This window comes from Schistocerca americana, chromosome 1 (assembly GCF_021461395.2).
Source record: "Schistocerca americana isolate TAMUIC-IGC-003095 chromosome 1, iqSchAmer2.1, whole genome shotgun sequence".
NCBI classification, from domain to species: domain Eukaryota; kingdom Metazoa; phylum Arthropoda; class Insecta; order Orthoptera; family Acrididae; genus Schistocerca; species Schistocerca americana.
The window spans coordinates 207,240,912-207,256,958 of NC_060119.1; the positions used below are offsets into that span (position 1 = coordinate 207,240,912).

General features: G+C 37.2%; 1 protein-coding gene across 1 annotated transcript in view; it reads right to left on the bottom strand.

Moving 5' to 3' along the window:
* Window positions 1-238: 238 nt before the first annotated feature.
* LOC124621493 (dynein regulatory complex subunit 2-like) overlaps window positions 239-16,047 on the bottom strand; it is a 54,027-nt gene continuing 38,218 nt past the window's right edge. The window contains exons 8-9 of the mRNA XM_047147145.1: window positions 6,450-6,626; window positions 239-1,713 (exon numbers count right to left, since the gene is read on the bottom strand). Of these exons, the coding sequence (XP_047003101.1) occupies window positions 1,369-1,713; window positions 6,450-6,626 (522 nt within the window). The 3' untranslated portion in view covers window positions 239-1,368. The remainder of the gene's footprint in view (window positions 1,714-6,449; window positions 6,627-16,047) is intronic.

Consider the following 16,047-nt stretch of genomic DNA (forward strand, 5'->3'; position numbering starts at 1 on the left):
TTTAATGACATGGAACAAGTAAGTTTCCATTTTCAAATAAATTCCGGGAATTCAGCCAACACTTTCAGCGACCGCCGATATTTCGTCGGGAGAACACCCCGCCATTTTCGAGGCAAACTGCAACGGACAGGCGGCGTACATGCAAATTTAAAACCTCGGTTCTTGGACTGAAGCAGGAAAGATAACACACACACACTGAACACTAGTGCCACCAAAGATGACCAAAGTCAGAGCTATCAACAGTGAGACTATGAATTCGCAGGTGAGGTAGCATTGACTCTGTCCCTCTGTTTTTTGACAAGGGAGAGTGTTCCACCTGCTGATTCATGCACTATTTCAAAAGTTCAGTTTGTTTTAGAACACAGCTCATAATTCCATCAATTTCTCTTGAATGTTCTCATTCCATTACTATCTATCTCCCTGCTTGCTGGTTGCCTCTGTAGAATACACTTTCCTGTCCACCATTGTCCTTTATGCATGGCCCTTCTAAATTCATGACATCAAATTCTTAAACAATGTTACTTCCCCTTTGGATGTCGGGCATACAAATAAATCTGTGACATAGGTATGAAAGCCAGTGTGGTATCTTCCTATGTGAACATATTTACTGGCCATCTAGCAATTATCTACACAAAATTCCAGAACTTCTCCAATTCTAATCCACTGATAACATCTCTATGACATGGGGCTATGGTACAGATATATTCTTTTCAGTCCTACAAAATATCAACATCTTCTACAAGCACAACTTCTCCTAGACCTTCTCTTCCAGACCTGAAGAGAGGTAAAATAACAGACTTCAGACTCAATGTGAAGACAACCAGCAAATGACAGCACCAATAGAGCCATTGAACTTCCAACTTTTTTAGAAAAAAAGCAGTCATTATTTCAGTAGCACCTCATAACAAAAAATCATTAGGTAAAGTAAAAATACGCTGAAACAACAGGCCAGACAATAGAAAACACAGATATGACAACTTAATCTTCTGTTATGCAGCAAAAGACTGTTTAATCGTGAGGCAAAGAGTGATGAAAGTCACTAACTATCTAACTATAATAACAAGACAAAATCATAGAATTGGCCAATAGCAATACAAAAAGGTTACAAAATCTTCAGGTTTCACAAAGAAAAGTTTTTTTGTATGAGTTATGAGAGAAACTAAAGAAAAGGTGCAACAAAAAGCAAACTAAAGTAGCTGACATTTAGGATACTGACATGGGAGCAACACTGCAACACTGCAATATGAAAGACAGAAATTTTTAGCTTCGTATAAGTCACCACAACATAGGAAGTTGTCACTATTTCTTCTGTTTACACTCTACAATATAAAAAAAGGAAATGTTAATACCAGCACTAAATTACAAATATTACACAAATTTTGATCGCAACATATGTTTCACTGCTATACTTCCATTAGCTTCTATGCAAGTTACTGGGCGTCTTTTGGAAGAGATTTTGTCATATCCTTTCATCAGTGTAATGTGCTTTCTTATAGCACGTGTTGTACTTGGACGTGCCCCCATTAAACGTATTTTCACATTTTCAGGATCATTCCCCCTGGACATTACTGACAAATAATGGCGTAATGTTGTTTTAAGCTGTTGATTCTCAATTGTCAAGGCTTCATGATGTAGCTTCAGAGCAGCAGATTCAAGGAAAACATGATTGTACTTCCTCCAAAAGTTTTCAAGCTTCTGGTATGTAAGTATCTCCTGTATAAATGTAAAGCAAATAATATATCAGGAAAGATTCGTTTAAGGCAAGTGCACATACTATGTATTTTTTTCACAGGAAAAGAAACAAAGTAGTAGTATAATGAACTTAAATGAAGTAACTGTGTGAGATATAAAACAGAGCTGACAAACACACAAAATTAAAGACAACTGCTAGTTTTAAAAAAATATTTATGATTCAGTTAAATGTGGCAGAAAGGAAAACTATAAGTGTAGGTACTGAAAGGAACGAAAAGCCATGCCAAATTCTGAATTAGGAGAGACCCACACTTCAGTGAATGATTACAAAGTAACAATGGATTTACAGCCATAAATCAAATTACTGAGTAGTCCTAACAAATTAGCTGTTGTGAGATTATATGTCAGAAATGAGAGCTAAATATAATGGAATAAAAATGTAGAAACTAGGAAGACAAACTTTGAAATGGAAAAAGAAAATTGCACAAGAATGAAAACATTGAGAGACTCTAGCAAAAAGGAATAATATTCTTAAAAAGGCAAAAAGAAGAGATGAGGAAGGGCAACACAATTCAATAGCCATTTTCAAAATTTGGGAGCACTGGTAGTGAAAGGAAGGATAAAGAAGACACAAAAAATTTAAAAAAATATTGAAGTGCCTGTCATTATGTTCTGCAGTTTCTTGGCAATAGAATGTTGGAAGCTGCCTATTCATTCTGGTATAATCCGTTCATCATAAGAATAAACCTGATGAAAACAAACACAAATGTGATCATTGGTCAGAAGCCATAGCACACGTACATTGGTGTTGTTACGCTCTTGGAAGTAGGTCCTACCTATGTATTAGATATATTATTACTAAGTTACGTTAAATGAAACTTTAAGAAAAATTTTGATGGCTATTAATACACTTGAATATCTTGAAGTTTTAGCTTTAGCTACGTAGTTTTTTTTCAAAAATCATGTACAGTCACAGCCTCTGCAGTATTGTGCTCTGAATGTTGTGCTGATAATGTACAGTATGAAAATGGCTGAGGCTTCTTTCTGTTCTGTAGTGAAACAAGCATGTGGAATGTGTTTAAAAAGTGCCAAGAAACAGGCTGTTCTTATCATTTTTAATAAATTTATGGAGATAATTGGCTTGGAGTTTTCCCAGAGACTGTATGTAACACAGTTGATTTACAAAACCACATTGTTCGCGTAGAGCAGTCGGTACCATAAAGAAGTGTTAATCACACACAGATAATGGTTCATCAGTTCAAATCTCCTTGGCATCATTTTTTTTCTCACTCAATTTGAAGTACCTAAATCTTGTAATTATAAAACTCCTCATCATTTTTTATGAATAATGCACATTTTCTTGTTTCTAACTACACACTGGATGTGAAATTCCTGTTTTCATTTCAAATACAAATTCTTAATTATCGACGTTTTATGAAATACTGTTCATAAAAGCTGTTTAAATTAAGAAAATACAACAATTTAATTTTTTAAGACAAAAATGAAAAACCAAATCCTCTTTATTTGGACTATGTCCATCTTTTATATCATAGAGGTAGATAAGTATTGTAGCAACATGAAAAACAATTATTTTCACAGCATCAAGCACACTATACAAATGCTGCATTTTTACATTTGCTACTGTACCATTACAATATGAATCCAACAGAACTGATCTAGAGCCAAGTTGTGGGATTTGGCCCAAGAAGTAGCAAGACTGTTAAGCTGCCAGACATACTGGAACTAATGCATGCAGCTTTTTCACATATCACTGCCGAATGCTAATGGGATATAGAATGGCTTATCATAAAAGAAGAAGAGAAAATACGGTGCCTGGTTGGCTTCACTAAGTCTATTGTTGATAGGCCCATTATTAATGAAGCAGGTGACACTTCCAAACTGAAATGTATTTCTCGGATTCAGATAAGGAAGGAGCTAAGAGATTACCAGATGACTGACTGTAATTAATACCTTCGGTGGTTTCAGTATTCAACAGTATGGTGAAACAGTATGCTTTTGCATTTTGCATTACACACACTCAGAAAAATTACCCTACATTTAAGTTAGAAATTTTCATCATTCTTGTTTGTAATTAGAATACTAATGTCAGGTGAGAACGAGTGCATTTCATGGTTTCTGTCTTTTCACCTAAGGAGCACATGGTAGTGCTGGAGTTTCTTTGAATATTATTTCATTCTCTTTAAAAATTAAATGACATTCCAAGTTATATTGTTTCTTTGCTTGTCTCTTTTTATACCTGAACTGAAGCTGCTCACATCATTGCAGGTTAGTTGGACTGCTGCCTGGACAGAACTGTCCAAGTTTAATGCGCTTGTAAAGCTGGTGTCCCACATTTTTGCCCAGTCTATGTGCATGTAATACAGCATAAAACATATCCTTATGATCGTACTTGACTGTGCTGGTCACAGCTTGGCTTCCACTCCACATGAAATGAAATCCAAGGAGATTCAAGCAAACGTGGAAGAATACATGGCATAACGTTTACATCAGGTTTATTCTTATAATGAACAGAGTATAGTCACTAAATTCTAATTGCTAGCTAGTGGCTGTTATGTCAGTATAACATAATGGGGAAAAACTGACAGATCAGTTCATGTATTATGTGTGTGTGTGTGTGTGTGTGTGTATATATATATATATATATATATATATATATATATATATATATATATATATATATATATATATATATATATATATATATATGCTTTTATGAGTTTAGCTTGCCTCGAGAAAGTATGTTTTGCCTGTGGTAGAGTGATGTGCTGCAACATGTGGCACTTACAAGGTGCTTCAGGCACATCTGAAACTGATACTGCTCAAATAAATTAAAATCGTGGTGTGAAGTTGTGGGCTAATTTTACTAGAGAAGAAATTTAGTTGTTATATTGTCTATGACAGGTCATTTTCATGATGGAAAATTACTTTAGGTAACATTAACATTGTTTCTGGACACAGCTTTAGAATGGCATACACTTGGTGCACTAGCTGATAAACAGATACCACCCATCCCAACATTAGGAGATAATGGGAATGTTTACCGTACCCTTGTTTTGAAGTGCTACTAGTTTATGTTGATACAAAATAGCCTGAAAGAAATGCTTGACCATTTCATCAATGAAATTTCATTATTGAAAAAGCATTCTCAACGACCTACTGCTCATATTCTTACTGAGAATCTCTGCAGCAGATTAGATCCCTTTCCCACAAAATCGAGAAGTCTATGGCTTTAAGAGAGAAGAATCTTAGCATGTATGGGATTCCAGTTGTTGAAGAGGGGTTACCACTGCTTGAGGGGTTACCACTGTTTGCATACTCACTCACACATTGTGTCCCAAAAGTCACATAATGAAGTACAGCCTTAAGAAATGTGGCATGAGTCCAGTTATACAAAAACAGACAGCAGTGGACTTAATGTGGTCAGAAGCATGGTAGCAGCCATGAGGTAACTGACTGTTAAAATCTAAAAAAAGCAGCTTTGAATTTGGAAGATGAAAGGAAAAAGAAAGGAGTGAAGAATGTCACCCATTAATATTTTGTTACTAGTGGGACTTTAGGTCCCCCAGAAAAAACCGTGAAGAGGTTTATGACGGTTGCATTGCAGAAGATAGTTTCAGCTTCAAAATCAAACAAACAGTTGTTCAAATATTTGAGAATGATAATAAATAATTTTGTGGGATGGAAGTCAAGGAAGAGTTCAGTAACATATAGACCATGTAATTTGAAATGCCAATATTGATTGAGATACATTACCTGTTATAAGAAGCAAGTAAAGCGGCCATAAGACAGCCAATAGGTTATTGACAATGGACTATGAATGTTGGTTAACCAAGACAGTATTGTGTTCTGAAAGGAACTTGAGACTACAAACAATAGAATGACTACAATGATCAATCTGTATATCTTAGGAGACATGAAAAGATAATGATGCAAGAGTACGTCAATGACATATGTTTAATAAATTCATAATATGAGACTCACAATGAGCCCAAATGCTTCAGTAGACCTTAATAGTTCAGTGCCTGTTGTTAATATATGACTATGGGTTATACTTGTATTTTAAATGTGATGCCTTTGAAAAGCTGACAGAAGCCTTTTGATAAATACTCCACATTAAGCCACTAAACTGCAGTAAAGCCATGTCCATTACAAGGTTCAGAATAATACTGCATTTCTGAGGCAGTCAACAGAACAAGATCCATTTGTACATAGATCAGATATTCTGGTTAATGATGTTGAAATGGTGCATTACAGTCACAGTGGGGCATACAACTATTTGAAACAAACATCTTTTAAACACTAATATTCTTACATTACACTTGGAGACATACAACATGGGGCAAAAACAAGGCAGTAGTAACAATTGTATCTCATCTGCGAAACTGCTTACTGGAGATAGGAGGGTTCCTTAGTAGTAGGTAAAGTGAAGGAGTGCAGATTATAATGATGTGCCTACTCAGGGCTAGTTGTGTGATATTTATGTTACAAGAAAATGATATCGAAGCAGAAAACTGAGAAAATGGTAGGTTTAGTACACATATAGACAATTAATGGAAGTTACTAAATAGATTAAATTCAACAAATTCAACATAGGAGAAATGTACTTAAATGGTTATATCTCCCCCCCCCCCCCCCCCTTCCCCTCAGATGCTAAATTGCAACTTATCGTTCCAGGAAAATTAATGGAGTTATTACTGACAAAAATTTGGTTTAAAGATCATGAATTTATTCAATACCTCTTGTAATGGATCACTGATATCTTGTTTCTCCAGTGTCTTGAGATCATCATCTTCACTAGGTGGTAAGAAATCACTCCCAAAGGGAATAACTTTCTCTCTTTCAGTCTCATATTTACTACAGATTCCAAACAAATGGAAGATCTGTTCTGCTTTTTTGATGATTACATTTAGTTCCTGGAAGTAAATAGGCAGCAAGTCAGATGTGAGCCATACAATTGCTTTCTACAAAATAAAAAGTTTCTGTATACACGTGTGTACAAGACACACACACACACACTCACACATTCTTCCTCAGTGATAAAGAATATGCCAGAATACAGTGTAAGCCAAAAATGTCTTCACTGAACCAATTACCATATCCCCATTTATACACTGAATGAGTCTCATTAACATCAATAATAACTTTATCTCTAGAATATCAATGAAGCTTTTCCATTTTGCACTTTAATACAGCAGTTAATTTGCATCTATCCTATACTCATAGAAGTCCCCCCCCCCCCCTTTTCAAATAAAATAAAAAAAAACAGCAGTCACTTTCCAATTAAACTGTACAAGTTCTATATAAAAGTGAGTTTCTTGACAACAGAAATAAACATTGACTAAATTTCAGGGTATTCTTCTGCACCGTATTGCAGCATGGAGGCAATACTGTAGTGTACACACTGCAGTCTCCAACCTGTAGTGCATACGGTAGGCTAACTCACATGACCTGTGGTGGAAGAATACAGCTAAACATGCCATCACTTCTCTCAGTCTGACTTGTGTTGTTTCTAGCAGGATTCTCCCATAAGAACCTTTGACACTGGATACAGTTTCTATTCAACCACATTATGTATGTCCTTCTGCTGAATTCTGTCCCTGTCTCTGTGAGTTCTAATTGTGTGCCGCTGTATTCACAGTTCTTATGCTTAACAAAACTCTTCCTACTGGAAACAGGACAGGGTATGACATGAGTGGGGTGACATTTATTTATTTATGTTTTTTTTTTTGCACATAGCCATGAAGCTGATGACTTTTGCACACTTCATACTGAGAGTAATTCAATAATGTGACTTCAATAAATGAAAATAATATGTACATACTGTGGTGGTACATACATTAATCTTAATATGTTACATGTTGCAACAGAGCTCCTTCAGCTTTGACTTCACTGATTGAATACAAACACTTATTGACTAGGAAAGCTTTGCTCCACAAGTTTACAAAGTATGTGGCAGCTTGTTGACCCATATCTGCCCATTAATGTATGGACTATGGTCAGTTATATTTAATTTCGTCATAATTATGACTATCTCTGCGCCTGCATACTTTATTTTGGTTACGCACAAAAAATATTAGAGTTTATACAGATATAAGGAAAACATTATCAAATAAGTATGTTGGCCAACGAATTCATGGTAGGACTCACTGGATCTTAGTCATGAATTAAACTAAAATAATAATAATGGCATGTGACGAGGGCCTCCCGTCAGGGAGACCGCTCGCGTGGTGCAAGTTTCTCGATTTGACGCCACTTCAGTGACTTGCGCATTGATAGGGATGAAATGATGATGATTAGGACAACACAACACCCAGTCCCTGAGCGGAGAAAATCTCCGACCCAGCCGGGAATCGAACCTGGGCCCTTAGGATTGACAGTCCGTCGCGCTGACCACTCAGCTACCGGGGGTGGACATGAATTAAGGTAACTGCTCTTCTATTCAGGTGTATGTCTGCAGCACAGCACCACATTTCAATCCCATAATTAAGTAATGGGTCAATTTTTCTGTAATACACAACATCTACACAGAGAAACAGTGAGAGCAATAAACACACACATATCTCAGCAAGACCACTATGTGTAACTGATGCCTGGCAGAAAATGGTAGCTGAGAACCAGATGGAAAGGCCAGGCACACATCTACCCATAGAAACAAGTAATAGTGAATCAACTGTTTTTCACAATTCTGGAGGAAAGCAGCAATATGCTATTCTTGCTGGCTAGTAGCTATTTCCTGGTAGCTGTTTTAGTGTCTAAACAACTACATGACATCACAATCTCTGTCAGCTGAATAATGTTAGGAGTAAAGAACATTCAAGAAAATTTGTGGACATAAGGAAAAGCATACAGTGTCACAAATTAAGTTCTTCATTTATGAAAATTTGTATAATTAATGAAATTTTAATTGCTGTCCTTGCAGGTGATGTGAGAACACAAAGGAAACACCTTGATATCTGTGCAAGCTAAGATGAGCTAGCCATTACACGGATTTTTTATTTTTGTATCTCCTGCAGCTATAGACAAGAAAATGAATATGCTGATGGTCAGACAAACTACACCAGAGTCAATTAGTGCCAACAGAAGTGTGAACTATTCTCAATGATATCACTGCATGCCAATGCCAGAGGATGTGAGGCTGGCAGTACCTCTCGCTATTTAAGTACACAACCAGCCACAGCAAGGCCACTTCACAGCAAGTTCATCAATGAGTTTACTGTAAGCTGTATTGACAACTCTACTGTTATCTGGATTTCTCTCTTTCTTGTTGTTTTGGACTGTTTTCAGTAACTCATAATGTCTTGGCTAGTCTCACACTTCTTTGAACCATGAGAGTCATACTTTGGTTTTCTCATACTTTTTGTGAAAATACGAAAAAGTGAACTTCGTGGCAGCACATCTGTGCGGAGGACAGTTACCAAGCATGTGAAGACAGAAGCCCCTTTTCCAAGGTGTTATGGGCATATTATTAATAACAATAGTAAATGTGTACACATATTTTTAGTAAAATTTACCAACGTAAAAAGTTATTGAAAAAAGATGGTTATTGTTAGTCAGTGCTGGTGTGTTTATGTATGCAGCAATATTACACGCGTATCATCTGTGAGCAAGTTACTGTGTTAGCGCATTACTCAGTATTAACTGTGAATTTTTGTTGCTTAATCCCTTATGTAGGTATTACACATGCATGCAACTCTGTCAGTGGCTAATAGTCCTTTGTGCAGGCTCACACAGTCACACCACATGCCTTGTTCAGTTACGGAAACATTTCTTTGCAGGAGTTTTAATCTATGAACCAAAATTAAAATGGATAAGTACTGAATAGAACATTATAAAGAAGCAAGTAATATCTTATTTTCATAGAACTAAGAAACTGCTAACTGTGTAAAATATTTTAAAACACGGTGCTTCATACAAATGAACTTCACAATTCTATATACCAATTACAATGTCCCTTCCAATACTTCCTTTCATATTCCATACGACCTTATTGGTCTTTTCTTCACTGTACTTGGCAAAAAATGTAGAAAGTGCCTGGCTATGAAACAATTTGGTTCTGGTGTTTGAGGTACGTGTTCAACTGATGATCATTGTAATAAAGCTACATACCCAACAGTTCACTAAGACTAATAAGAATTCCCTTCTGAGTTTTCCACCACCATCTGGTTCAACTCAGAACATGTGCACTGAAACATACCATGTTGATGAAAAACTTCTAATACAGTATTTCAGTCTGCTCCATGCGATATCTTTGCAACTGGGATTAACTCCTATCCATGCTTCCCATATTCTTGATGTTACCCATGACAACACATGGTTTTTGCATAACTTTATTCTTTAAATGCACCAACTAAGAATGTGGTGGCCATTAGGCCATTAAAAAGTCTCTCTCATCCTTCCATTTCTTCAAAATCTGCTTGGTGCTGTATGCCATAACACATTCTCCCCTCTTCAGTCTTTCATTTTTCATGAAGTCAAGTGGGACCTGTCTGTATTGTTGTATTATGCCAACAACATCAGTATTCTTACTTCCAAGTTTGACAACCAAACCTTAACTATTATACTACTAGTTGAAGTAAACACAGTAACACTTTCCAAGCATGCTCCAAAACAATTTGAGTAATTGTTTTCTCTCCATGATAATGACTGGCATAGTTTGTGTCCTTTCCAGTATATGTGTACATGCAGCAGACAGTATTAGACTGCCTTAACACTGCCAATACTAAATGTGAAAAACCTAACAGTCATATGCCTTCCCTAATCATATGCCTTCCCTAACAATAGCTACTGACAATAGATTTCTAATCTTCCACCTAATTGTGCTGTCAGTCAGAAACAAATTAAATGAAATAGACATCTTCTTAAACACAAACCAACCACTTATCTTCTGTATAAATGAGCACTGGCTCACACAAGCTGTATCTGCCTTGTACATTCCTGAAGGATACGAGCTAGCAACTACTTTCTGTAGGACTATAATTAGACATGGAAGAGTGTCTATTTTTGTAAATAAAATGTTTAATATTAGCTAATACATACTAAACTTCGAAATGTTAGCATGAGTGGAAGTTTTTGAAATTGCACCTGCATCTTTTTCTAGTTTCGAGCTTACCCTTGTCTCTGTCCACCGTAATCAGCACTCTGACATTACTGCATTTATTGAAAATGTATAGCATTTCACAAATTACCTGGAGACGAAAAATGGCAACTTCAAGCCTGTGTTTATTGAAACGTTAATCTTGACATTAGGTGTAAAACTCAAACTATGGTCTGCTTTTTAATCTATTTATAAGCTGCCAATTTTTACTGTGTACATCCAGCAAGACAAGATGCATGCTTGGACAATAGAATTACCGAAATAAACTTGAATTAGATTACGGTGTGATAGCTCCAACGTTATCAGATCACTAGGCCTACAGACACCTACTGACATTGTTAGTAAAATGCACAGCAACCCTCTTCTGTTGAGAAATTGAAAATATTAAAAACTGATCACGTTATTTGCTTGAGGAACAAGTTAGCCAAAGTCAAGTGGCTGTCCACAAGCAAGTAAAAGAGTCAAAACTGATTATGCACCAAACAAACAAAATACATCAGACTGGTACACAACTTACATAAAAGAACTCAAGAGACATACTTTTTGCCTTGTACACCAAAACAAAAGCTGGAAATCCTGTTATGAGGTAGGTAGAAGGCACAAATAAAAATTTACATGAAGGAAATGCAGGTACCAAAGAGGCCAGCCAATGATATATTCACTGAAAATGAATGCAAGGCATCCTGGAAGGCAGTAAACTCCGTAGCAGGGGAACACTGAGCAAATGACTACAGTCTCACCCAAGGTGCTAAAGAACTTCTTCATAAATTGTGCAACACAGGGAAAATCTGCTACCTCAAACACAGATGAAAATAATTCTGAAGATATGAGAATGAAGTCTTTCACGACGGCACTGATATTTAAAACATTCTTGGTTTTTTTGCTTGTCAATTTGAGATAAAGTCTTGAGCTTTTGACGATAGCCTCCATTGGCATCGTTGTGAGCAACTGACAGTCTTTACTGCTTCTGTGGTAGCCTCATATAGCCCATTGATGGCTTCTGATTTTTAATATGCCATTGGTGTTCTGCACAGTGGTCGGAAATAGTACGAATGGTCTGACCTATATAATAGCTTCCACACTCACAGGGGATATTATCAATTCCAGGGACTCTGAGACCAAGACTGTCCTCAGCAGGGATCATCATCTCCTTAATTTTCTTAGGAGGACAAAAAATTGGTCTTATATCCTGTCTACCCAGGACTCTTCCTACTTTACTAGATATAGTACCACAAAAAGGAAGAACCACAATCTGTGATCATCCTGTGAGTGTGCAGCATTTTCACATTTCCTTTTCTTGGAGAGTGCTGCCTTTATATCTTGTGCACCATAGCCATTCTTTTAAAACAGGTACTTCAGATGGTTAATTTTGGACTTCAAGTGCTCCTCATCAGAAACAGTTTATGCTCTATATACCAATAAACAGGATGATGGAAACACTGTGCATTAAGATATAAATCAGTATGCATTGGCTTGTGGTAAAACAGAGGCCAAGACACCTGTCTGTCTGTCATTGTACTAAAATGTCTAAAAATGGCAATCTTCCTTCCTTCTCCGTTTCGACAGTGAACCAGATGTTCAGATGTATGCTGTTCATGCATTCCATGAATTTTTCAAGAGCTTTTGCACTGTGTGGCTAGACAATAAATGTATCACCAACATAACGATAAAATAATGATGAATGGAGGGGAGCCAAATCTAATGCACATTCCTCAAAGTTCTCCATAAAAAAATAGGCAGTGATGGAGAAAATGGAGAGCCCATTGCCATACCATCCATCATTTCATAAACTTTGCTACCATACAAGGAGTTGGTGGTCGTCATCACGTGCTGGATCTACTTTATAGTTTCAGGAGGAGGAAGATCCACCAGCATTTTCAAAGTGTCCTCCACAGGAACTTTTGTGAACAATGATATCACCTCCAGGCTGACTTAAATGTCATTTGGACCAACTCTAATCTGTTGATTTTCGCAATGAACATCGGGAGTTTTTGATGTGATGTTCACAATGGCCAACTAAAGGAGTCATCAACTTTGTTAGGTATTTGGCCAACTTGTAGGCAGGAGAACCAATTGTACTGACAATAGGCCTCAAGGGAACAATATCCTTATGGATCGTCAATAGTCTGTACAACCTGGGAGGTCTAGGAGCAACAGTGAAGACAATCCAGACAATGACGATGAAGGCTATCATCAAAAGCTCAAGATTTTATCCCGAATTGATCTAGCAAGAAAACCGAGAATGTTTTACATAATTCTGAAGGTACTTTGAACAATAAAGGCCTATCTGATTTGAGACACATTACTTTTAAGTGGATTCAAGTCAGTTGAAATATTGTACACCAAACTGTATCTAATCCAGGTAATATTGAATATATTTACGGGTTTTCATATCAAATCCTAAAATACATCAGTGATATTACAGAGTTTTCTCTGATTTTCTTTATAAACTACATGTTTCAAGTTGGAAAATTCCTTAATGCCTTGAAATCCACAATTGTCGTCCTAGTTTAGAAGAAGGAAGATAAAAACAATCCTGACAGTTACAGGTCAATATTCCTCATTCCCGTAAAGTCTAAGTGTCATAGAACACTGCACAAATGACCAATTATGCAGCTACTTTGAGAACAATAAGCTAATCTGTTCCTTGCTACATGTAGTAAAATCTCTGGTAACAAATGTTCTGGAACGTTTTGAAAGCCAGTCTGTAGCCTGTGCTAGGCTTCTCAATCTGAGTAAAGCATCTGACACCATATAGTATGATATTCTAATATCTAAATTTGGAAAATTATGAACTCGAGGGTAATGAACTACCACTAATTAATTTGTATATCTCAGATAGGAAACAAGCTGTCAACGCAAAAACAGGAGTACTACAAGATTCTGTCCTGGGCCCTTTCCTCATTGTAATGTATGTGAATGATCAATCTAGTTCTTCATCCTACAAGATGTAATATATGCTGATGGTACAACCCTCATACTGGCCAATCACAATACACCCAAAGCGGAAAAGGTAAGCACAGACAATGGTGGATATTTCAATACAGTCCTTAAAAAATTAATTAGTAATAAATAAAAACAAAACTGAAATAATATTCGGTACTTCTATCTCCACAAAGCAAGTGAACATATAGCAGGGACTTGATACAACCGTTAATAGCCTGTTAAGTGAACACAGCAGAATAAGGAGGACACATGCTATCATTATGAACTAAGCTTCATGTCACAGCCTCACATTAGCTCCTTTTAAATACTACAGTATTCCAGCTCTCGTCAGCTGATCACTGGTATCGATGGTATTCACAGTAATAGCACTTGATTCTATGATAACAATACTGTAGTGAATCTATGTCCTTGATGTTGCAGTCTACGAACCAGCTGAATATGTGTTTGAGATGATGGTCTTCACCTGATGTACTCCACACTGCTTGCCGCCTACAATCTACTGATGGAGAGTCTGACTGTTTTCCAACAACACCACATCGCAGAGTGCTGCCAGCACTGAATTTCAATGCAGAAGCCAGTAATAGGGCCTCCTGGGGTCTATTTCCTGTTCAACACCCACGTGCGTCCAGGTAAACCTACCAGGCAATAGGGAAGCGATCAACAAAGTACACAGCTACCAACACCAGGCACATTGCTAATGGGCCATGTAGAATTTGTCTTTCAACAGCTAATGAGAGATCATATTTTTGTGCTGAGCATGACCACCACTGGCCAGCCAGCAACTCGCTGTGGCGCCGAGCTCACTAACACAATCGCCTGGGCGTGCAGATGCAGAGCTGACTAAACGGACATTAGCTAGAATCCAACATGCAGCAGAATGAAGCATCAGCCAAGGCTGGAGTGGGAGAGTAACAAATTGTAAATATTTTGAATAAATGATTGAACTCTAATAACATTTTATTGTCATCAAAGGCACTTCATAGTTTCTCAGCTGCCGTCCAGACCTCTCAGAGGAGAGTCTCCACTTGAACCCCCTGCACAGCATTCACACTGTATTATGAGTAACAGCTCTTTTTCTAGCGCAAAGTCCACCTGCTTAGCTGATTGGTAACATGCTTGCCTCCCATGCAGCGGGGCCAGGTTCGATTCCCGGCTGGGTTGGAGATTTCTCTGCTCGTGGACTGGGTCTTGTGTTGTACTCATCATCATTTCATCCTCATCACCAGCATGCAAGTCACCCAATGTGGCATTGACTGAAATAAGACTTGCCCTCGGCAGCCGAACTTCCCTGGATAGGGCCTCCCAGCCAACAACGCCACACGCTGATTTCATTTCTAGTGCAAATATACACATTCCCACAAACAACCACACAGGCACACAAATGCTCACTTTTGTGGTCATTGTAAGACTGATTACTGATACTCATTTATTGAAAGCAACTGCCTGAACTGATGGAGGTGGGAAGAGTATAGGGAAGGACACAAGGAGGTGCAATTCACAGTCACATAAGTGACTATCATAATAACAGGGATTGGCTTATATTACATAAGCTTCACATGACTGCATGAAACTTAGTTTTTCAAGGCTGCAATTCATCTCTGCGACTGGGTGATCAGAGTAAAAAATATAACAAGTTGATTTTGTGTTGTACTTTAGCGCAGTGGGTAGCGTAATTATTAACCTGTTACTGAAGGTCTTGGTAGCATTATTATTAACCTGTTACTGAAGGTCTTAAGTTCGAATGTCAGCAAATGCCATGACCTTTTTTATTTCTAAATCTAATCCAAAAAGTTTATTATCATTTTTATTCAAGTAATTTGTTTAAATGTATTTTTTATTCCTAATTCTTTGCCTCATCATTTGCATCTTCACACTGACTTTTTTTTATATGCTCTTACTTTTCTATCAATAATTCTTTTTCATTTGGAATCTGCCTTTGTCATCTATAATCTGCAACCAAGTGCCAATGAGGACTACTCATTGGTTTTTGACATGATAGCTCATGTAGCCAGTGAGGGGATGGTTTCAGATAACCAATGCTAGCAAGAATTTACAGTTTGCTTTCAAAGCTGAAACTGAACTTTTTTCTGTCTCGAGTTTGCTTGAAAAGGTTAGCTTTAATAACAGTGAAGAAAGCAATCATGATTTTAGTTCTGCCACAGATTGTTGATCATGGCTGTCTGCGATACATTACATGTCATGATGTTGTTGTTACTTTGGAACGTGAGTTTAAATTTTGGGTTACAAAACACATTTCCTGCCACAGTTCAGTCTTAAAACCAACTGTCGACAGA